This window comes from Otolemur garnettii, unplaced genomic scaffold, assembly GCF_000181295.1.
Source record: "Otolemur garnettii isolate 467f Iridium unplaced genomic scaffold, OtoGar3 scaffold00083, whole genome shotgun sequence".
NCBI lineage: Eukaryota > Metazoa > Chordata > Mammalia > Primates > Galagidae > Otolemur > Otolemur garnettii.
In genome coordinates, this window is record NW_003852478.1 from 5,975,286 (window position 1) to 5,997,840 (window position 22,555).

The 22,555-nt window shown below is 44.6% G+C and overlaps 1 protein-coding gene across 1 annotated transcript in view; it reads right to left on the reverse strand.

Moving 5' to 3' along the window:
• The window catches only part of USP46 (ubiquitin specific peptidase 46), a 63,286-nt gene that overhangs the window by 5,708 nt on the left and 35,023 nt on the right, over window positions 1-22,555 (reverse strand). Inside the window, exons 5-7 of the mRNA XM_003794598.3 lie at window positions 12,131-12,207; window positions 5,637-5,720; window positions 3,142-3,339 (exon numbers count right to left, since the gene is read on the reverse strand). Of these exons, the coding sequence (XP_003794646.1) occupies window positions 3,142-3,339; window positions 5,637-5,720; window positions 12,131-12,207 (359 nt within the window). The remainder of the gene's footprint in view (window positions 1-3,141; window positions 3,340-5,636; window positions 5,721-12,130; window positions 12,208-22,555) is intronic.

The window sequence follows — 22,555 nt, forward strand, 5'->3', positions numbered from 1 at the left end:
GTTAATGGTGGACAGAGGTGAAGGGAGGCCTCTCTGAGATCTGAGCAGAAGGAAACTTCCCTGAAGGAAATTGGGAAGTGGGGAAGCCATGGGACTCTGGGATGGAAGTTTCAGGATCAAAGAATAGCAAGTCCAGACGGCTAGGGACAGAACGGCAAGGGGACAAAACAGCCCGAGCTGAGTGAGCAGAGGAGGGTACAAGAGGCAGCCCTCACATACGTTACTGCCAAGATTTCACACCGGGCTGTGAGCGAGCTGGGAAGGTGATAGGGGGAGTCTCAGTAACGATCTACGTTTTCAGAAAGATGTTTACAAACCCAAATGCATAAATGTGGTAACATATAAAGGTACGTACTATGCTATATGCTGCGGCTGTGGAGTTACACTAGATTTGTACAATAGTTGTTTCTTAATGCACTGTTACCATTTAAAAGCTGAATTTTCCCCTTAGATTGGCTCCTTTAAACACAAGATGATGCACATGATCTGTTCCTGCCACTCCCCACCTTCAGCTGCTCTTTCCCTGTCTCTTCACACCCCCCCCCCCCCCGCCCCCCCCCCCCCCCCAGAGCTCGCTGGGCTCCTCGCCCCTGCCACCCTTCACATCCTGGGCCTCAGCACTTGCTGTAATGCAGCTGAAATGATCCTGCCCCAGCGCTTGCATTTTGGGCCCATTCCAAAGTGCATTTAGGCCTCAGATCAAAGGTCACCGCCCCAGATAAACCTTCACTGACCACCTTACCTGTAGGTATCGCCCATACTCTCTCATCTCCCTATTTATTCCTCTTTAGCACGAGTCAGAAATCTTAAATTATCTTTCAGTGTTTTGTTTATGGAGGTGGCAGTCGGGCTTGTTCACTTGTTTGTCACCAATCTTTCCCAACAGATGTTAAGCTTCATGAGGGCAGGGCCCCTGGGCTGGATGTCTTTTCTCTACCATATCTGCAGATCCTGGCATGGGCCCCAGGAAACAAGACTTAAAAAAAAAAATTGCCACTTAGGGAGGCTGAGGGAAGAGGATTGCCTGCTTGAAGCCAGAAATTCAAGACTAGCCAGAGCAAGAGGGAGACCCTAACATTAAAAAATAGAAAAACTAGCTGGGCATGGTGGTGTGCTCCTATAGTCCCAGCTACTCAGGAGGCTGAGGCAGGAGGATCACTTGAGCACAGGAATTGGAGGTTGCAGTGAGCTATGATGATGCCACTGCACCCTACTGGCCCAGGCAACAGAGCAAGACCCTATCTCCAAAAAAAAAAACCAATAACAAAACCTACAAAAACAAAACAAACTTGTAGCAGAAATCAATGCATGACCCTGGGTGCCTGCTGCAACTACGGCCCAGGAGGTCCTGGCATGGAAGGGAAGACCGGCTCAACTTCTTAACCTCAAAGCTTTTGAGGGCCACCTGGATGCGACCCAACCTAGCCACTCCCCACACACACGCCAGCCCTGCCCCACATAGGAGAACAACCCCACCTCTGGGAGAGGCCACTGCAAAGTTCTAGCCAGTGGTGTGTGCCACTTGGCACCAGCTCACCTTTGCCTCCAGGGCCTCTCACTGTTTATGTATTTCATCACCTGGCCTTTTGCTGGTCCCCCATTACCCCTACGTGGGTCTCTGCTGGTCCTTCCAAGAATGAGAATCAGGCACCTACAGAGATCCATCACTCCAAGTCCTGTGTCCCCTGTGCACCAAGTGCTTCTGTTTCCCCCTCGCCTAGCTTCCCTGGCACACCCTGCTGTCCACACCTCTGCCACCACCTCAGCAGGTACCAGGATCTGCCTGGCTCAAGACCTCCTCCAACCCTGCCCCACTGTGCACCTCACCCAGTGTTCACGGCTGGGCTCCAGATCACTGGAACCCTGTGTTAGGACTATTCTTTAGGGAGAACATGAAGCTGGTGTAAACAAGCCAGTGAATATAACTTACTGAGAATTTAAGAAAATATCCAGTGACTTAAAGTCAATAACACAGGACAAAACGGGATGATTTTCAGATGTGAAGTTGGAGTTTCTGATATTATCCACACCAGTACTGAGTGAAAAATAAATCTACCCATTCCTCTGTATGGTAACAGTATTCCTTAGGTAATGGTGAGAAAAAGGTGTGAGGTCCACCATGCCCTGATCTAAAACCTACCAGGGCAGAGGAGAGCTGTGCTTGTGCTGGCAAAGTGCCTAAATCCACCCCAATGAGCAAAGGAAAACAAAGAGATACATTTTCAATATACTTTTCCATGTTTTTATGAAATTATGGAATAAAAACTGCCTATTCCAAAGACTTCCAGCAACATACTGCCTTTCCATGTCTAGAAGCCTTCTCCGGAGATGGAAAGTAGGCATGAATATATGCTTTTTATGGAAAGCTGGGGAAAGACCAAAAATAACAAAGAATATTTGAGAATATATTTTAATCACTCAAAATGCCACAAAATTATTAAATGTGATCTATTGCTTCCAGTCTTTATTCATAGTTTTAAACTACATTTGATTTGAGATCATACTATATAAATAAGCAAGCTGGCTTTTTAAAAATGAAAATCACAGTATAAGCATTTATTTCAAATTCCCCAAGAACATCATTTCTATCCAATGGATATTGATTATCTCCTTCATGACTGAACTGAGAGATCATCATTGCTGGAATGCTATTGATTTTATGTATGCCTACTGGTAGGTTTATGTGCATTTTGAGATGATCAGTAAGAGTTTAGGGCCAGGCGTGGTGGCTCATGCCTGTAATCCTAGCACTCTGGGAGGCCAAATGGGTGGATTGCTTGAGCTCAGGAGTTGGGAGACGAGCCTGAGCAAGAGCGAGACCTTGTCTCTACTAAAAATTGGAAAACTAGCCAGGCGTTGTGGTTAAGTGCCTGCAGTACCCACTAATTAGAGAGGCTGAGGCAGGAGGACTGCTAGAGCCCAAGAGTTTGAGCTTTCTGTGAGCTATGATCATGCCACAGCACCCAAACTCAGGGCAACAGAGTAAGATTTTATCTCAAAAGAAAAAGAAACAAAAAAAGGTTTGGAAGGGATTTCCAACGTACTAAACGTCACAACCCAGGAAGGGGCAGCAGGGTCCACTTCAGCAAAAGGCCAACCCTCACACCCGTCCTGCGCACCCGCTTCCAGGCCTGCCTTTACCTGCCACAGTGAACAACCACAGCAACCAGGTCATACATGCGGTCCAGATTCACCGCATCGCTGGAGGTGTTGAAGAGCCGGAGTTCCAGAGGGAAGACCACACGGTAAGACAGCTTGGTGTACCTGTGCAGCTGCTCCATGTACTTGAACCGCTTTAGGTGCAGGGCCAAAATCATGGGCAGCTTTTTTACTCTCATCCTAAGAAACCATGAAACAGAACATCAGATGTACCCCAACATCCATTAGGGGAATGAACCCGCTGTCCCTTGCACGAATGGAGAACAAGAGGGACTCTTAACACACCTCAAGCCAGCGAATACCACACAGCTTTGCAGGGATGCAAGTGCGCTTCCTTACACACCTGACTTCCCTCACGCCCCTGGCTTACAGCCAGAGAGAAAAGGGCAACGGTGTGTCTCTGTCTGGTCAAAGGAGACGTCCAGAGTTTGTGCACAGTCAAAACAGGCTGTCACCACCTCCCCCTCCCAGAGAGGAGCGGTGGTGGGACAATCAGAGGGCTGAGGGCTTCTGAGAATGGGGAGCTGGGAAGAGGACAAGGAGGCAGAGGGCACAAACTGGACTTCAAGCCTGGAGGCCTGGCCGGAGGACGCTTCTGATGCCCTCCCAGGCACCAGGATGCCAAGAGTGCCCGGCTCACTCGCACTCCAAGTGAGCCCAGCTCACTTCTCTGCCTCTCAGCCTCCTCATTTATAAGACACAGGGGCTGGCTTAGGGCTCCACGTCCCAAACTGGGCTCTTAAAAACACCGGAGATGTTTACAGGTGTGAGGTTTCCTTGGTTAAGTGAGTTTGGATAATTTCACCTTCTATTTTGAAGATCCCCTCATAAAATACCAGTCTGAAGGATTGAGAAATCCTGCAGCGAAGAAAACTGTTCTGTTTGATGCTCCGTTTCCCAAACTTTCATGAACCCAGAAAGCTTTTTTCACTAGACGATCATTAACACTCCTCAGTAAAAAGTGACAAAGGTGATGGTTTGTGTAGAGAATATGTCTGGAATGAAGGGCCTCCCACTTACCTTCCAGCCCCTATTCTATAATATGAATGTACTGAGTAAGTGTAAATAGTACAAAGTTTGTGAATATTTTCAAAACACATTGAGATGGACAAATTTTAAGAGAACATTGAGGAATCTATTAAGACAAAACCCTATTCATGAAAATAAGCAAAATATGGCTCGGTGCCTGTGGCTCAAGTGGCTAAGGCGCCAGCCACATACACCTAAGGTGGCGGGTTCAAATCCAGCCCAGGCCCGCCAAACAACAATGGCTGCAACCAAAAATAGCTGGGCATTGTGGCGGGTGCCTGTGGTCCCGGCTACTTGGGAGGTTGAGACAGGAGACTCGCTTGAGCCTAGGAATTGGAGGTTGCTGTGAGCTGTGATGCCACAGCACTCTACCCAGGGGGACAGCTTGAGGCTCTGTCTCAAAAAAAAAAAAAAAAGAAAAGAAAAGAAAAGAAGCAAAATAAAAAAATCAGTAGACAGAATTATGGCTAGTCCCACATTTTATAGGAATAGATGACGTTTTAATGCATAAAACATCCAGGGGTGAAAAGAAAATATTTTAATGTCACAATGAAACACCAGGGCTGGCCGTAGGCAGACCGAGGTTGTAAGGATGCGGAGCAGACATCTGCCCACTAACAAAAGCTACCACCTCCGCTCCCGCCTGCTGCAATGACTAGCCGTTTGGAAGTTTTGATGCTGCAAGAAAAGATGCCCATGTCTGGGCAGAGAAATTATCCCACTGGCCTCAGGTCTGGACCCCTGAGGGTTCTAAATGGCAGTGCTGAGCATCTGAAGGCTGCCATGAATACTTCAGAGTTCACTGGCAAGATACTACACACGCTTGTACTGAGCTCACAGTAAGGATCCAGGGGATTAAAGTGACATGTTTCTTGGGGCAGATAATAAGGAATGACTGGCTGTCTCAGATTGTCCCAGAGCTATGACAGGTGGTGCTGGTGAGATGGAGAACCTTGGGTCCTATATCGATTCGGAAAGCAGTAGCATTCTTATCATCTGTCCTTGTAACTGATGTGTTATTATTTTCTTCACGATTCCTTGTTACATAATAGATTTTTTAAACCTGTCTCTCAATGAGATATATCAACATTTAACACAAACCACAACAATACTGGGCATCCACTGGGCATGATGGAGCATGCTAGGTACTCTAAACAATTTGCCTTTAATGCTCAGAAGAGAGTGATTGTATTTGATCACCACCTGTTTACCTGGCATTGTATCTGGCACATAGCAGCACTCAATAAATACTTGTTGAATGAACAAATGGATGAGCACACAACTGGACAAATGGGCAACCCTGCCAGGCTGTGTTCTTAGCCCGGTTTTACTGGTGTGGCAGGTAACCAACTCGCCCAAAGCTCCCTGGCTAGGAGCCCCGTGGAGCCCGGTAGCTGAGAGCTTAAGACACACAGGCCTGGCCTCCTCCCGCCCCGCGGCCCGCGCACCGTTTCTGGGCCTCCTGCTTGCTGCAGCACGTCTCACAGTAATACTTCTGTTCACTGCACAGAGTTTCTGTGTTGCTGAAGTCCCTGCAGGAAAAAACATTCTCATCTTTACACACGTCCAGATGTACTTGGTATGCCATGTTTCAAACCCTGTTACTACCTGTAGGGTAATTTTTAAGCCAACAAAAAGAAAGAAATGTCAGAAACCACCCCTGGGACCAGGTGCCATCCTGCCCTTACGTCTGCTGGATGTGTTCCTTGCGTTGAATATGAATTCACCATGAGAGATTTCCAAATACAGCTTATTTAATGGGACACAAACACATAAAGACCAGGGTTTCCAACTGATTTGCTGGACATTCACAATTATAACAGAAAAACAACAACAGAAGTCAGGTCCAAAAAAGTTAGTCACATGACATGTAAGGTGACGTTACTACACGGTTAAGAGAAAACAGCAGGTCTCAGGTAGTCCGTAGTTTCCGACCACAGAAATATAGACAGTGACATTTAAAACACACACAGCTGCCCTTTTACTGAACTAAGAAAAACCCAACTTCTCAGCCCACTGCCTCCTCCCTGGCACTCGCCCACCTTGCCAGAGGGCAAACTCGAACCTGCCTCCTTGTGAGAACAAAAGCCCTGGTGTGTGTCGCATGACTGTTGGCCTCATCATGAGGTTTCACTGTGCTACTCAGGGTTTTCACTTTTTAAAGGTCATGGCTTTTCTTTCCTTCCCAGTCGTGAAGATGCCACTGGACGCTTCTGCTGGACTGCTGCAGATGCTGAGGGGCACATCCCAACACACCACCTGACTCGGTTTTAAAAATGTCTGCGACACTTCCTTACTCATAAACCGTGTCCTGGCACCAGAGGGATGCAATTTCATTCAACAGGGAACGTTACTTAAATGGTAGTAATGATTCCACCACTGCGCAGATTACTCACGCGTTAAATCTCCCCCATGTGGACAGTCACTGCCCGCACACGGCTCAGAGTGTAACAGACACACATGAATGAACCTCTGATGACGGGAAATGCTTGGTGCCACCTACACACCCGTGTGGCACATGACTCCCCACCTCCACCCCGCCAACAGTTTCTAATGCCCTTATGGATAAAACCCAAATTTGCTGCCTCGACCTCCAGGCTGTGCCCCTCAGACCCTTGGCTACCCTCTGAGCTCACGTCCTCCTCCTGCCTTCTCTCTGCTCCAGCCACACTGCCTGCAGGAACCCTCTCTGGCCTTAAGACATCCGCAGGTGCTGATTTCGCAGAGGCTCCCGTGGCTGGCAGAGCTGGTTGTTCAGAGAGGATGTCCTGACCCCTCCTTCTACCCTAGGCTACCCAGCCCCTGTCACGCTGCTGTCTTGTTTTCCTCTGAGCACCTGACTCCATCCTCCTATTCATCTGATTACTTGCCTCCCCTCCATGGGGACAGTGGCCCTGTCTGAGTCACTCCCTCCTGTATCCCCAGCACGACACATAATGGCACACAGTAATAAATAACAGAGGCACGTCTAAGTGGAGGGGAGAGCACAGAGGAAGAGGAAATGAACTTGAACTAGAGTGATTCAGGACATTTCCCCAAAGAGCAATATCCAAGTCAGGTTCTCAGAGGGAAAGTGTGCCAGGTGGCATCAAAGATTCCAGAGAGAGGGCGGAGGCCTGGAGGTGAGGCACAGCAGCTGCGGCGAGCACGCTACGTGGCTGGCACAGACCCCGACTAACAGGTCTCAGCAAGGGAAAGTCAAGGACGTGCTTTTTAGACTAGCACTTCTGGGCAGTACTGCAGAGGGGCTGGGACTGGGTGGGAAGGAATGGAAACCCTTACAAAGCAATCACGCTCAACCGGCAGATTTCAAGTATGGCTGCATGGGACAGGCCACACTCAGCAGAATGAAGACCTGAACTGAGTAATTGCTGTGAAGTCCTTTTTTGGCTGCATGGGGTTGACTGGACCAGAATGGGGGAGCCAAGCAGGGGGAGGGAGCACGGGCATGGTGGCATTTCTTAACTCAGGTCCAACCACAAACAAAGCTGGCCATCCAGCCAGGAGATGAGAATGACCAAGGAAAGCACAGTAACGAGTGAGGACTCCAACACCTTCTATCCATCCATGGTTCCCTAAAAGAGTTCTCTGAAGTACTTGCAGACCCAGCTTGGTAGAAATATCAAAGTTGGTACCTAATTTAGTGACCCACCCTGCCCAGCCCAGCTGGCTGCAGGCCCACTGCCACCAAGATGGGGCATCTCTGGGGTGAGAATTGGGAAATGAAATTAGGAGAAAGGCTGACCCCAGCAGTAAACGCCAAAGCAAAGCAGACCCATCAAGAATGCCACACCGTTGTAAGAACAGAGCAGGCAGCAAAGGTTGGGAAAACTTTTCAAACAAAAGATCAAAGGGGCACTTAGAATAAATTCCCAAAGCCCAGAGCAGAGGCTTTAGGAAGCACAAAACTTCCTATTTCTTTAAGGAAGGTCACTCATTGTTGCATTAAAATATTATTTAGAAACACACTTTGAGAACAAACTTAATAAAAAATACATACCTTTATAAGAACACTATTAAAGCTTATAGAAATGTATGCAAAAAACTTGAAAATAATGGAGAAAGACTATGTTGCCAGGTGGGAAAGCCATCATTTATTACAGGCACTGCTATCATGTCCAAGTTAACATCTATATTTGATGCATTTTCAATTAAAATCTTAACTCCTTCCACTCAACACAGCAGTTCACAAACAGTGTAACTAGATGGAAGATGACCCCTATGAGGAGCACGCGAGGCCGTGTCAGGCCCTGCCAGCCTCCCGGGAGCTGAGGGGCCAACACTCACCTGGAAACCACTTTCCCAGCCAGGCCAGTTGGGAAGGTCTGTTTTCAACTGGGGAGCTTTAAAAACAATCTGAATGCCCAGTCAATCCCTTCCTCCTTCCACTCCCCACCCCCATTCAATCACATCAGAATCTCTCCAGAGGAACCAGGCACAACTGTTTCTAAATCTCCCCGTGGGGGAGGGGGCTCCAATGTGCCACCGGAGCTGAGAACCACTGCTCCAGTGTCCCAAACAGGAGCACGCGTCTAAATCACCTGGGAACTTGTGCCAAGGTGGCCTTCTGATCCGCTCAGGTGAGACTTGAGACTCTGCACTTATTCCTAAGGAGAGCCCAGGGGATATCAGTGGTGGGAGTCCACGGACCCCTATTTGAGTAGCAAAGATCTAGAAAGCAGAGGTTCCCACATTTGGTCGTTATCAGAATCACACAGAATCACTTATTAAAAAAATAAGGGCTTCTTCTCACTGAAGTTCTTAAACATGGTCTGCACCTCTAGCTGCACCAATTTCCCAGTTGATTCTGATGTACACTGAGTTTAAGAACCACTGGCTAGAGAACAGATTAGAAAAGAATCCCAAAGCAAGCCTTCTGTGGCAGGTGCTGGAAAATACCACACATCAAGAATAACCACAAGGCAGGTCAGAGCAGCAGGCCAGAGAAATGACAGGGACGAGGCTGGCCTGTACGTGGTGGGGCACACGTGACCTCAGATAGAAGTGCCTCACAGCCATCAGAAGAGAAATTTCTTTAAAAGAAGGTTAATTTTCCAGATAGAAAGCACTTTGGGAGAATTGGAAAGCTGCTCTTCTCCTAATGCCTGGTGGCCCTCCCTCCTTCAAGAATGGGGATCGTACAGGAGAGGAAATCAAAGGAAGGGGCAGTGGTGTTAGGACTCCGCCACCTGCTTGCCCACAGCGTCCATCTTCCACTGAGTGCCTCAGTCCTGCCCCAGAAACTCACCTCTCTGTGAGGTGGGGGAGTGAAGGAATCAGGGGCGGGGACTGAAGCACTCAAGTGGAAAATAAAAGGCCAGAAAGGCCCCATAAGGATAATTAAGATAAACTTCCAGTGGTTTTAAGTTTTTGCCCTGAGGCCATCCCCAAACTTTTCAAAAGGAAAAAAATTATTTTTCAGTACTGTCCTCTGACCCAGAGAGTTCATCAGGCTGGACACAGTCCTGGGCTTTGAGATGTTAGACTGTTGCTCAGAGACGGCACAGATTTAAGAGCTTCTCTAGACCTGTATCTTGAACTTAAACCCTTTATCATTTCTCTAGACAAAAGCTGGGTGACAAAACATTGCAGTCCACCCCCTGAAACCCTTCTGGGAGGAGGTGGCAAAGATCTCACATTCAGACGAGATCAAGCTCGCTCAGGGTGGTATGGCTGTAGACAGAGATCTTACAATACATTTAAATCCTACAACTGTAGTTTATTTTTTTTAATTTTTAAGTCATCAGAATAAATAAAACACATCAGAAGATATATACAGACATAATGTTAAAAAAGAAAATTCAAAAACAAAAAAAAAAAAAGAGAGGAAGAAAATCCAAAATCCTCATTTTAAAACCAAATTTTCACAAATGCAATCCAAATTAAACCATGAAAGAGGCCGGGCATGATCCCAGTCCTTCCTCCTCTTGTCTCAGAGAGACGAAAACAAAAAAACAAACGAATGAGCAGGGGCAATGGCTCATGCCTGTAATCCCAGCACTCTGGGAGGCAGGTGGGTGGATCGCCTGAGCTCAGGAGTTTGAGAACAGCCTGGGCAACAGTGAGACCTGTCTCTACTAAAAATAAAAAAAATTAGCTGGGATTCATGGCAGGCACCTGTAGTTCCAGTTACTTGGGAGGCTGAGGCAAGAGGATCGCTTGAGCCCAAGAGTTTGAGGTTGCTGTGAGCTATGGCATCACAGCACTCTACCAAGGGTGACAGAGTGAGAGTCTGTCTCAAAAAAAAAAAAATAGCCGGATGTTGTGGCAGGTGCCTGTAGTCCCAGCTGCTCGGGAGGCTGAGGCAAGAGAATCACCTAAGTTCAAGAGCTGGAGGTTGCTGTGAGCTGTAATGCCATGGCACTCTACCGAGAGCAATGAAGTGAGACTCTGTCTCTTAAAAAAAGAAAGTTTCTTTCTCCAAAGGCTGAAGTTAAAACTAATCACTTATCTGGCTGATCTCAAAGCTCTAGCCACTGCTACCTGCAGTCCTAGAAGGGAGGAAAAGGATCCAACCTCCTTAGCTCCAGGTGCTCATCAAGAAAGTCACAGCCAATTCTGCCTTTCCCATTCCCTCAGGGCAACGTCTCGGTGGTATAACCTCAACTTTTCCATATCCTGTGATCATAAAACCTTGGGGAAATCACAAATGGCTTCTTTTCACAGGAATGTTAGGAAACCAAGCCATAAACAGAACCATTCAGAAGAAAAAGAGTCCATCCTGGCCTAGAGAACACTTTGCAAACAAGACAATAAACTTGTCCTAAACACTTGGCCCCTGGCATGGGGAGCCGAAATGTCAAACCAACAGGGAACACTGAGATCCCTATAAGTGGGGGTGGGATAGGGGAGACTCCAGAGCTTTGGGAAATGGGGAGCAATCAGCCCCCCTCCACAATGCATCACACCCAGATGAACCAAGATGCTCTTCCAAGCTGCTTTTGGTGACCTGCCACGAAAGATGACTTTCCAATAGTCAGTCACCACGTAAGTGCCTTTAATCTATTCTTCTGGTAGCCTGACCTCCTAAAACAAATACAGTCCTGTTACCTGGTCCTTACTGATAAAGCTCCAGCACCTGGTTATAACACTATAAAGTTATGTGGCTCAGCCGGACACCCTGTGCCTCAAGAGGCCTGCTCTGGCCACTCTGTCTAGACTGGCCCCTCCAGCAGCCACTCTCCAGGCCCGTTTCACGTCCTTAGAGCAGTGACCAGGCTGTGAGCTCCCACTAGAATGCAAGCCCCTGAGTGGGGCCTCGTCTGAGCGTCACGCCTCTATCCGCGCGTCCATAAGCCCTTATAACTTCTAGGTGACGGCAAGAGACGAAAAAGGAGGTAAGGGGGGAAGGGGAGTCACGTCTTCACGGCAACTCTGAACAATGCATCAGTCAACGCACTGTAACCACAGCAATCCCGGCCGAGTGCGGCTGTTACACCCTGGACTCCCTGCCTTCTCTCAACCCTAGTGAGGAGGAACTTCTGTCCGTGAACGGGCTCCAGGAGAACACTAAAAAGTGGAGGAAAAGGCAATTCGTCCATTGGTTCTCAGCCTAAGCACAAAATTTTTAAAATAGATTATCTTAGAAAAAGACAGCATAGTGGTCGGATCTGTTGCAGCTGTTAATTTAATCGTGTAAGTGTGTTTGAGACAGAGGGACAAAGGCGGCCGAAGGCCAAAGCGCCCATCTGTACTAAAGAGCACAAATGTATCTGTAACTTAATGACTTCCATTTCATACTCTTTCTTTTCAGTGGGACTCTTCTCCACACCACATATACTTATTTTTAATCTCTCCTGGGAAAGGAGAAATAGAAAATAATAGCATCATATTGGCTTCAGAGAAAAGGAAGATTCTCTCCTGAAGAAGCACAGGATCTCCCCCGTTTATTGACTGGCCTCTTCAAAAGCTCAACCACATCAGACAGAGTTCACGAGGTTACCTCAGACAGTGGGTGATGGATGTATTCTGTTCCACATCAACAGAAAGGTCAAGAAAATCTTCATCTTTGCTACTAACCTGAAGCAAAAAAAAAAAAAAAAAGGAAAGAAAAATACATTAGACACAAAATACACCATAGACACAGAAGATACAATTTTGAACATTTATAATCACAAACTGCAGTAAAAATCCTAAGTGTGGCGAGATATACTCTCTGGTCTCCAGAGTGACCTAAAAACAACCTAATCTAGAGAAAATCCCAAATTCTCAATTTAACCTCTTTCCTATCCCAGTTTTGATTCAGAACTTCCAATAATTAAAACTCAACCAGATTTCTCTTCCCATCCACACATTTCCTCTGTTGTTTCAAACCAGGAAGTACAAATACCCACTGTGCCCCAGACTGACAGAATGATAAACAAGGAGTTGGAAAAGGGCTAGAGACCCAGAAAACTGGAGCCTCGGGTGACCACCCCTTTGCTGAGCTGTTTTGACTTTTTCCCTCAGAAATTACTCCCTCCCTCCCTCCTGTGACTGCTCACCCAAGCTGCACACGGGGCCAGGGAGACGGAGGTGAGAAGGGCTGGACAGCCACACTGTCCTCGGGCCAGGCAGAGTCATCACTTGCAAGCCCTGTGCTGTCTGTGGTACAAGCAGACCCAGGGCTGGCCTGGAGCCTGGGGAAAGCTCTCAGCAGAGCCACGTCCTGCTGCCAGCTGCTCCTCGGCCTCCCGCAACTCACAGTGCACTAAGCCTGGCTCTGGTGCTTGTCAGGGCCCAGCGAGGGCCCACCCTCCACTGACTCACCAGCAACCCTGGGGTTGAACTGTCTTGCTCTTGCAGCAGGAGCGACAGGTTGGCTCAGCAACAACCCCGACATGGTCTGTCAGCTGGCAGCAGATCAAAAACAGCATTCCTTTCACAGTCTAACAACTACACTATGACCCCAAATTCCAGAAATTATCCAAAGAACTATTCAGAGATGTGAGTATGCTCTATTACACTTTTTGAAGTACACACAAGAATTGGTATTGCCCTGACCTATTGGGGCACCTGCCACTTACAAAGTGGATGACTTCAGACCAGTTATGAAGCCTCTGTATCTCAGTCTCCTCATCTGGAAAGTGGGGGTGGTAAGAGTACCTGTCTTATAAGGCTGTAAGAATGAAACAAATAATACATGCAAAGTGCTTTAAAAAGGAAGTACTCAATATATCAGGGAGGAGAAAAAATTTTAAATGGGCTAAAATGGTCAAAAATTTGGCAATGGTTTATCCCATTAAATGAAAAAGTAGGCTATACAACTATACCTAAACTCATCCCAAGTTTGTATAAAAAAGGTATCTCAATATTTAGACACATACATTCCCTCCCTTACCAATCTCTACCATTCTGCTTTTATTTGTTTTTTAATGGCATTTATTTCTGTTATGGTGGAATGCATTGGTGGCCCTACCACTGTCTGTACTGGCTTCACTGCTACATGACTACAGATCCGCTCATTAAGAGCTGATATGTTTCCCTATCATTGATTCTGAGAGCAGGCGGCCACTTGCCCTGGCCAGTGGGGTGCTAGAAGGTGGGTTACAAGGTTAAGCAGAGGCTGGAACAAGCACTTGTGAAATTGCTCTCCTGTATCACCCTAAGGATAAACCCCGGCTAGCCTGCTGTTCCCAGGAAGAAGAGGGGAGACCCATGAAGAACAGCCGTCCTAAATAAGGTGCCCCAGCCAAGGCTGATCTACAGTGAAAGCCCCAGCCACCCTGCAGACACATGACCGAGCCAGCTGAACTACAAACACACAGTTCAGCCAAGCCCAGACAACCCTTAGGTTGCATGAGTTATAATAATAAACAATAGTTTAGGGTTCAGGGTTTTGTGGTGGTTCATACCCAAAAGTTAACTGATACAGCCACTTCACATTATATACCTTCTATTTGTATTTGTTTATCTGTCTTCTTACTAAAATCAAAGTTCAAAAGATGGGCTTCAGTGATAACAAAGATCCTAGTATACACCAACGCTGCTCCATAAAGTGTAAACTCAGACAACCACAAACTAAAAGCAGCTACCTGAGGGCACTGGAGAGTGACCACACGCAGGCAGATGGGGCGTCCACACTTGGAGGAGGAGAGCTATAAGAATGAGTTCCTGGTTTCACAGCCTTTACCTGAGGGTCTGGGGGCGGAATATACAGCCTTGCTTGTCTGGGAGCCAGAAGACTAAATCTGGGAAACCACTATCCACCAGAAAGGAAAGGAGGACTTGGCCCACATCCGGCTGACCTCTGAACTACATACACACAGAGTACATTCAAAGCAACTCAGCTACAGGCAAAGGGCTGACCCAAGATTTAAGCTGCCATCCAAGAAACAGAATTTGTAGTTTGAGTCCACCAAGATAACTGCTGGCTGAAACTCAATACTCATGGAAGGAAAATAACAGAATCCAGCGTCCCTGAAATTTAATATGCTCGGTATCTCAGATAAGGTCCAAACCTACTTATTTAAGACATTACTAAAATACAAGAAAATCAATTTAGATCATCCCTGAGATGAGGCATGTACTGGAAATAGCAGGTAAGGATTTCAAAGATGCCTTTATGATTATTTTTACTAAAATAAAAGAAAGCATATGAACAAAACAACAATGAAAAATCCCAGCAGAAAAATAATAAAAAAGAATAAAACAGAAATTCTACAACTGAAAGATAGAATACACTAATAAACTGGGCATGGCAGAGGAAAAGAGTGAATGAATGTGATGAAAGATCAAGAAAATGACAGGAAAGAGCAAATGAATGTGAAGACAGATCGAGGAAATTATCCAATGAGAGAAATAAAAAAAAAGACTGAAATAAGCATTAACAGATATCTAGAGACCTTTTAGATCTGGTATTTAAATAATACAAAAAGGAAAATACAGGAAGAACAGAAAAACAAAAGAGAGAATAAATAGAAAACAAACAATAAAATGACAGCCTCAAATCCAACTATACCAATAATTACAGTAAACATAAATGGACTAAAAAAACCTAAGTAAAAGGCAGCAGTTGAAGGAAGAGCAACACTTGATATACAAAGACACAGATATGTTGGACATAAACAGAAAAAGACAAAGGACATACTAAGGAGTTAACATAAGTATGAAGAGGGCTATCAGGAAAAATAAATTTTAAGACAGAGTTATGAAGAGGAAAAAAAAATAAGGTCAGTTCCTACTGATATGAGGGTTGATTCATCAGATAAACATAACCATCAATTATGGAGCCTCACCCATATAACAGAGCCTCAAAAACACATGAAGCTGGAACACTACTCACCACTACAAAGGAATGTACTACTGATACAGGCTGCACCACAAATGAACTTTAAAACTGTTATGTAAGCAAAACAAGTCAGACGTAAAGGATCACGTGTTGTATGATTCCATTTATATGAACATCAAAAAAAGGCCAATCTATCTCTAAAGACAGAAAAAAGATTAGCAGTGACCTGGAACTGGGAACACGAATTAAATCCCAGATACAGGAGACCTTACTGGTGTGACTGAAATGTTCTAAAACTGCATATGGTGATAATTGCACAACTCAGCAAATTACTAAAATCACTAAATGGCTTAATTTTATAGTATGTACCTTATACCTCAACAAAGTTGTTTTTAAAAGTCAAAAAGTTCATGAAGCAAAATTGGCTTAGAAGGCGAAATACGGCAATCCCATGCAAAGATTTTAATACCCCTTTCTCAGCAACTGATAAAAAGGCTGACAATTAAAGAATACAACATCTTTAACTTTAGCAACTGCCAAAGATACATTCTTTTCAACTCAGTGGTTCTCAAAAGGAGAAAGTTTGCTCCCAGGGGGATATTTGGCAATGAAATGTTTTTCACTGTCATATCTTGCAAGCTACCACTGGCATCTCGTGGGTGGACGCCAAGGATGATCCTGAGCAAACACCCTGTGCTGCACAGGCAGCCTCCCACAGCAGAGGAGCACGGATCCAGAATGTCAGTAGTTTCAAGTATATTTAACAGAAGAGACCATATGTTAGGAGATAAAACATACCTCAATAAATGTAAAATAATGAAAATCATAAAGAATATATTCTCTAACCTTAATGAAATTAGAAATCAAAACTTTTAGGATGTCTAGGAAAATCCCCAAAATTTGGATTTTAAACGACATACTTCCGATTAACGCATGGATCAAAGAAAAAAAATCACCAGAGAAAGTAGAAAATATTTTGAAAGAATGGCAAAGAAAATCTAACTTCAAAACCTGTGGGATGCCTGGTCTAGTGGGTCACACCTGTAATCCCTATTGCCTGGGAGGCAGGTTGAGACTGGAGGATTGCTCAAGCCTAGGAGTCTGAGACCAGCCTGGACAACATAGCAAGACTCTGTCTCTTTAAAAAAATTTTAAAAAAAATTTTTAAAAATAAGAAAAATTCTGGGACTTGCCTAAAGCAGTGCTCAAAGAAATGTATAGCTTTATATACAAATATTACTAAACAAAAATAGCAAGGAACATCTTTTCTGTTTTAACTGAGGTATCTGTAATACCTAAAATAATTCCCAGGATGTAGTAGGTACTTAATAAATATTTACTAAATGAATAATAATTAAACAAAAGATTGAAAAAATAAGGGGATATCTAAACATCAACAGGAGTATTCAAGTGGCAGAATTAGGAATGATTTATTTTCTTTTTATACATTTCTTTCTAATTTTTTAAATAATCCACAGGGAGTATATTTTGTAACTAGTAAAACTTTCTACTTAACCTAAATGGCCCTTTTCTGAAATAAAACAAGAGGATAATAGCTAACTGAAATAATAAATTAGACAGCTAGGATCAGGTTCTACCTAAGCTCTTACAGGGAGAGGGGGAAACATTTTATCCTCTTGGATGCAAATTTTTCTCTACTTAATTATTTCAGGGAGAGAGAGAGAAAGTGTGTCTTTCTCTACCTCCTGGCCAAACACTGATTAAGCCTGGCGGGTGGGGTGGATTCAACACTCATGAAGCAGAGTAGGTCTCATTAGTCTCATCTACCTCCAATGTGTCTATTCTTATTTTTTTTTAATAACTAGAGACTTTATTTTATTTTGATATTGGGTTTTTTCTATTTTTTTTAATTTCAAATTAATATGAGGGTACACATATTTAGGTTATATTGTTTTCAATTCTGAAGTTCAAGTTGTAGTTGAGTCCTTCTCCTGGGGGGCGTGCCAACACCCTCCCATTGTGCACATGAGGGGAGATCCCGCCAGTTGCTCCCCATCTTCCCCCAGTTGCCCTCCTTCCCCTCCCCGTCCTCTTCCCCTCCGGTGCCCTCCCCCTTGCCAGACTGTATTCCTGCTTTATCATTCATGTGGGTATGTAGGTGTTTATATATTTATTGGTTTCATATTAGTAATGGGTACACTGGATATTTTTTTCCTTCTTGAGATATTTTACTAAGAAGAATGTATTTCAACTCCATCCAGGTAAACGTAAAAGATGTAAAGTCTCCATGTTCTCTTATGGCTGACTAGTACTCCACAGTATACACATGCCACAATTTATTAATCCACTCATGGGTTGATGGGCATTTCAGTTGCTTCCCGACTTGGCAATTGTAAACTGAGCTGCAATAAACGTTCTGGTGCAAATGCCTCTGTGGTACAGTCATTTTTGCTCTTCCTGCAGGATCAAATGGAAAGTCGACTTTCAGAGATACAGATCCACAGGATAGAATGGAGAATCTAGAGATGAATCCAGCCACATATCGCCATCTGAGCTTTGATAAATCAAACGAAAGCATGTACTGAGGAAAAGACTCTCTAATAAGTGGTGCTAGGAGAACTGGTTAGTCACATGTAGAAGACAAACTGGACCCATTCCTATCACCAATGACAAAAATTGGCTCTTGCTAGCTAAAAGACTTAAATGTTTAAGACATGAAATAATAAAAATTCTAGAGGAAGACTAGGGAAAATGCTTAACAATATTGGCCTGGGAAAAGATTTGTGAAGAAGACCCCCCCTGGCAATTCTAGCAACACCAAAAATATGGTGTTGGGATTTGATCAAGCTAAAAAGCTTCTACACAGCTAAGGGTACCACAGCTAAAGCAAACAGACAGCTTTCAGAATGGGGGAAGATTTTTACATGTAACAACCTGACAAGGGCTGGTAACTAGAATCACTGAGAACTCAAATTAATCAACAAGTAAAGAACAGACAACTCTATTTACAAGAGGGCAAGAGACTTAAACAGCAACTTCTCTGAAGATGACAGACCAATGGCCAACAAACACACATGAAAAAAATGCTCCTTGTCTTTAATCATCAGAAAAATGCAAATCAAAACCAATCTCAGCTATCATCTAACTCCAGTGAGATTAGCCCACAAAGTCCCAAATCTACAAATACTTTTGCACTGCTCAGATGGGACTGCAAACTAACACAGCTTTATGGAAAGATGGATGGAGGAGAATTCTTAAAGAACAAAAACGTCTAATTATTCCTAAGCAAACAGAAATTGTTGGTCCTTCTCTCCCTCTGTGGATCTAGACATTCCTTAGGCAAAGAACAGGACTTGCAGTGTCTCTTCCGGTTCTGTGAGATTTCCTTCCAGGTTGTAGGAGATTTACAGCAGACAACCCTCTGATCTTTCACCTGTCTCCAGCAGATGACCTTTGATCTCTGTCATAGCACTCCGGCCACCTCCTGAGTTACACCTGCACCACACCGTGAACTGCTGGGTGTTGTCAGCATTTTCCATCGGTGGTGGTGGCTCTGCTTGAGATGCTCTCACTAGATCTCTGCCGTTAACTCCATGCGGCCTGGTCTTGGCAGCACCTCCCCACCTTTTGACATCTAACAAATATGTACAAATCAAATCTCATTAACTGAAGACATGACCGTCTCTTTCTCCATTCCAAGTACAAAGTGCTTCTAGAATTAGAGTGTGGGAGAGTGCCGCTCAGGTGAATCTACCCTCTGGGGATGTCAAAACATGGCATTAGAGCTTTCTTTTCCATTTGGAGCAAGGCCTGATCATGCAATTGTATCTTTTGGAGGGGAGGGGCTGGGGGTTTTTTGAGGGGGGATGGGTCCCCCCATCCAAGAAAGCTGCCAGAAAAGTAAACCATTTTCTTCCCCCACACAGGATCTCATTCTGGTGTAAGTGAAAATACAGCTTGTCTCCAAGGAAACATCCATCACTGAGCGACTCTAACACTCTCAGCTAGGACAACGACATCTTACTCCCTTTCTTTGCCCTCAATTCTGGGTAATCTGGGGAACACCAAAAACTCTAGTTTAAGAAAGGTACAAGAGACCCTACCTGCTCTTCTTTTGAAAATAATTACAAATCAATTAACTGAACAAATAAATATGTAGGGCATACATATAAATCATGAGCCTTGCTAAATTCTTAAGTGATGAAAGTCATATGCAAATCTGATTCTACGCCCCAGATTCCCTTCCTGGGCTTAGAAAAGGTGATAAGGCAGTCTCAGCCCTGAACTGAGACCTTGTGTGGGCTCCAAGTGGTACCAAAAGGTGGGCTCCATCAAAGTGGCAACTACAGCCACTGAAACCCTCGGACTCAGGCGCTGTACCCAGTGCGTGAGCACGCCCCACACGGCTCAGCCCCACTCCTGCCTGGGAAGTGGGGAGCTCGACTGAGCCAATGTGGAGCCCTGAGACAAAGCCAGAAGGACCTGTAAAATCAGCGATTGACAAAGCAGTTTCTCAAACAAACTCCTGGCTCCAGTAACAGATATAAAAGGCATTAGGAAGCACTGAAAAACCACAGATTTGCAGAGTAAGGAACTCTGCTTAAAAAGAAAGGGAGAAAATTAAAATAAACAACAATGAAATTAAGCTCCAACTGGCCTAATAAATCTTAGGAACCAAACAAAGGAATAACCAAGGGAGCACTGAGGCTGGAGAGGAAAATTCCCAAGTCCCAGTTGTGAAGTGCCTTTATCAAGGTTATCTGGAAAAGCCAGCAGTGAATTACCCTCAAATAGTCTCTCTCCAAGTCTACTACAGAATGAAACTGTTTGTCTACATAAATCTCTCAGCTGACATTTGCACTGCAATCATAAGCAACATTTACAAAGAAAAAATAATTGTTTTCTAAACATGTAAGGCTGGCACAAAGACATCCACAACTGCAGGACCCAGCGGCTGAGGGACTGATAGTGACGAGGTGCCCCCAGGGGCTAATTTGCCACTCAGGATCTGGGGTGGTTTAATCCCAGGGAGAGACCTAAAGCCCGTCTGCCCTGGCCACAGGACATCACTCAAAGGGGCGCCGGGTTCTATTCCCCTGGAGGAAGCTCTTCCCATTAGGGCTTCTTGCACACTGAGCCCTCAACATTTTACAGTAACAGAAAAAGCCTGCAGGCTATGTATTTTCTTAGAAAGTAGAAAGCTTTCTAACAATGAGAGCTTTCTAAAAATGGAACGCTCTGCCTTGGGAGATTGAGTTCCCTGCCTCTGGACAGGGTCCATCAGACACTGATGACCAAGTGGCTAGGACCAACTTCTCTGCCCAAAAGAGACTGGGCACTGGTAGAAAAGAGATTAGGTGACTCCTCAGATCCTAACCAGGAGAAAGATCTAAGAAAATGGAGGCAATATCCATATAATTCTAGAGAAATAACATTTTGCCTCAAATCATCTAATCATTTCAAGGGGGAACAAATATAGGTTTTTTAGATTGTCCCATTTACCAGAGAGACACACCCATATACTCTCAGCTACCTCCACAAACCAAGTATAGAACAGTTGGAATCCCGTTACAATAAATACTATGGCATTGTCCAAAATTTTTGGAGGAATGGGTTGAACACAGGCCTCCTGTTGGTGGTAACCCTCTAGGGCATAAAAAGCTAGGTGACAGCTTTCGTGATATAAATACCCGAGGGTGCAATCTTTGCATTTGCAGGGGTCAGGGGACTTGTTCAGACAAAAAGGTAACCACAGATATGACTGAGTCCATCACCTAAGTGCTCCTAAATCCACCCAGAATACCACAGGGTGATCTATTAATAGCAATGGTGTTAATTTCAAAGATAACAACAACAACAACAAAACATGAGACCAGCTGTACAGTCTGGCACAAGTTTCCCAGCTACCAACGCAGAAACATGACGCTGCACTGTGCTGGCTCCTGTGTAAGCTCAGAGCACTCTGCACCTTTTCTTTACAGCCTTTTGCAATCCCAACCACATAACTGATTATTCATCTTGTTGTTAATGTCTGGCTTTAGGCTGCAAGTCCCATAAGGACAAGGTTCTCATTGCATTCTCAGTGCCTTGGACTTTTATACAGCAGATGCTTAAAAAGAAAAAGCAAAACAACTTAGGGGGAAGAGGAAGGAGGGAGTGGGCTGGGTGTGCTCCCACCTAAAGGGCACAATGTAAAGGTATACGGCACACCTCCTGGGTGTGCTCCCACCTAATGGGCACAATGTAAAGTATACGGCACACCTCCTGGGTGTGGAACACAACTAGACAGGGGCTTTACCTAACATGCAAACACTGCGACCTGGTTGGTTGTACCCTCACATTAATATGAAATAAAGTAATAATAATAAACCCTAGCTACAAGAATTTTGTAAAGTGGAAAAACACACTACATTTACTGAATAAAAGAATACATACATAGCCACTAGATTAGGGCATGTGAAGAAGACATGAAAATAGTGGAGACAAGTGACATGGAGACATGACAGTGCTCACACAGTGGGTGTGTACATTGATAAAGTCATTCTGGGGATTTGACGCTTTCTAATGGTGTTAATAAGCATACCATTTGACCTAACAAATCTATTTCCATGTATATGTCCTGGAGAGACTGGGTTTACGTGTGTTAGATTATATGTATTAAAGTGTTCATAGCAGCACTATTCATAATTGTCCCAAGTTGGAAGAAACCAAATACCCATTAACAATAAAAAAAGATTAGTACTTTAGAGTATATTCACGCAAAAGAATACTATATGGCAATGAAAATGAATGGACTGAAACATCAGGCTACAAGACAGAGGGATCTCACGAGGGATAGCAGGCAAGAGAAAACAAGACACAAGCATCATATTTATGATTCCATCTGCATAAATATCACAATCAAGCCAAACTGAACTACATATTTTAAGTGATGCAAAGATAGGTCATAAGTTCTATCAAACATTCAAAGAATAGATGAGAATGTATCCAAACTCTTTCAAGGAAAAGAGAAAATCAATTTCATAAGAATGCTTCTAAAAGTAGATCGGGCATGGTGACTCACGTCTGTAATCCTAGCACTCTGGGAGGCTGAGGCGGGTGGATCACCTGAGCTCATGAGTTCAAATCAGCCTGAACTAGAGCAAGACTCCATTTCTAAAAATAGCCGGGCATCGTGGCGGGCATTTGTAGTCCCAG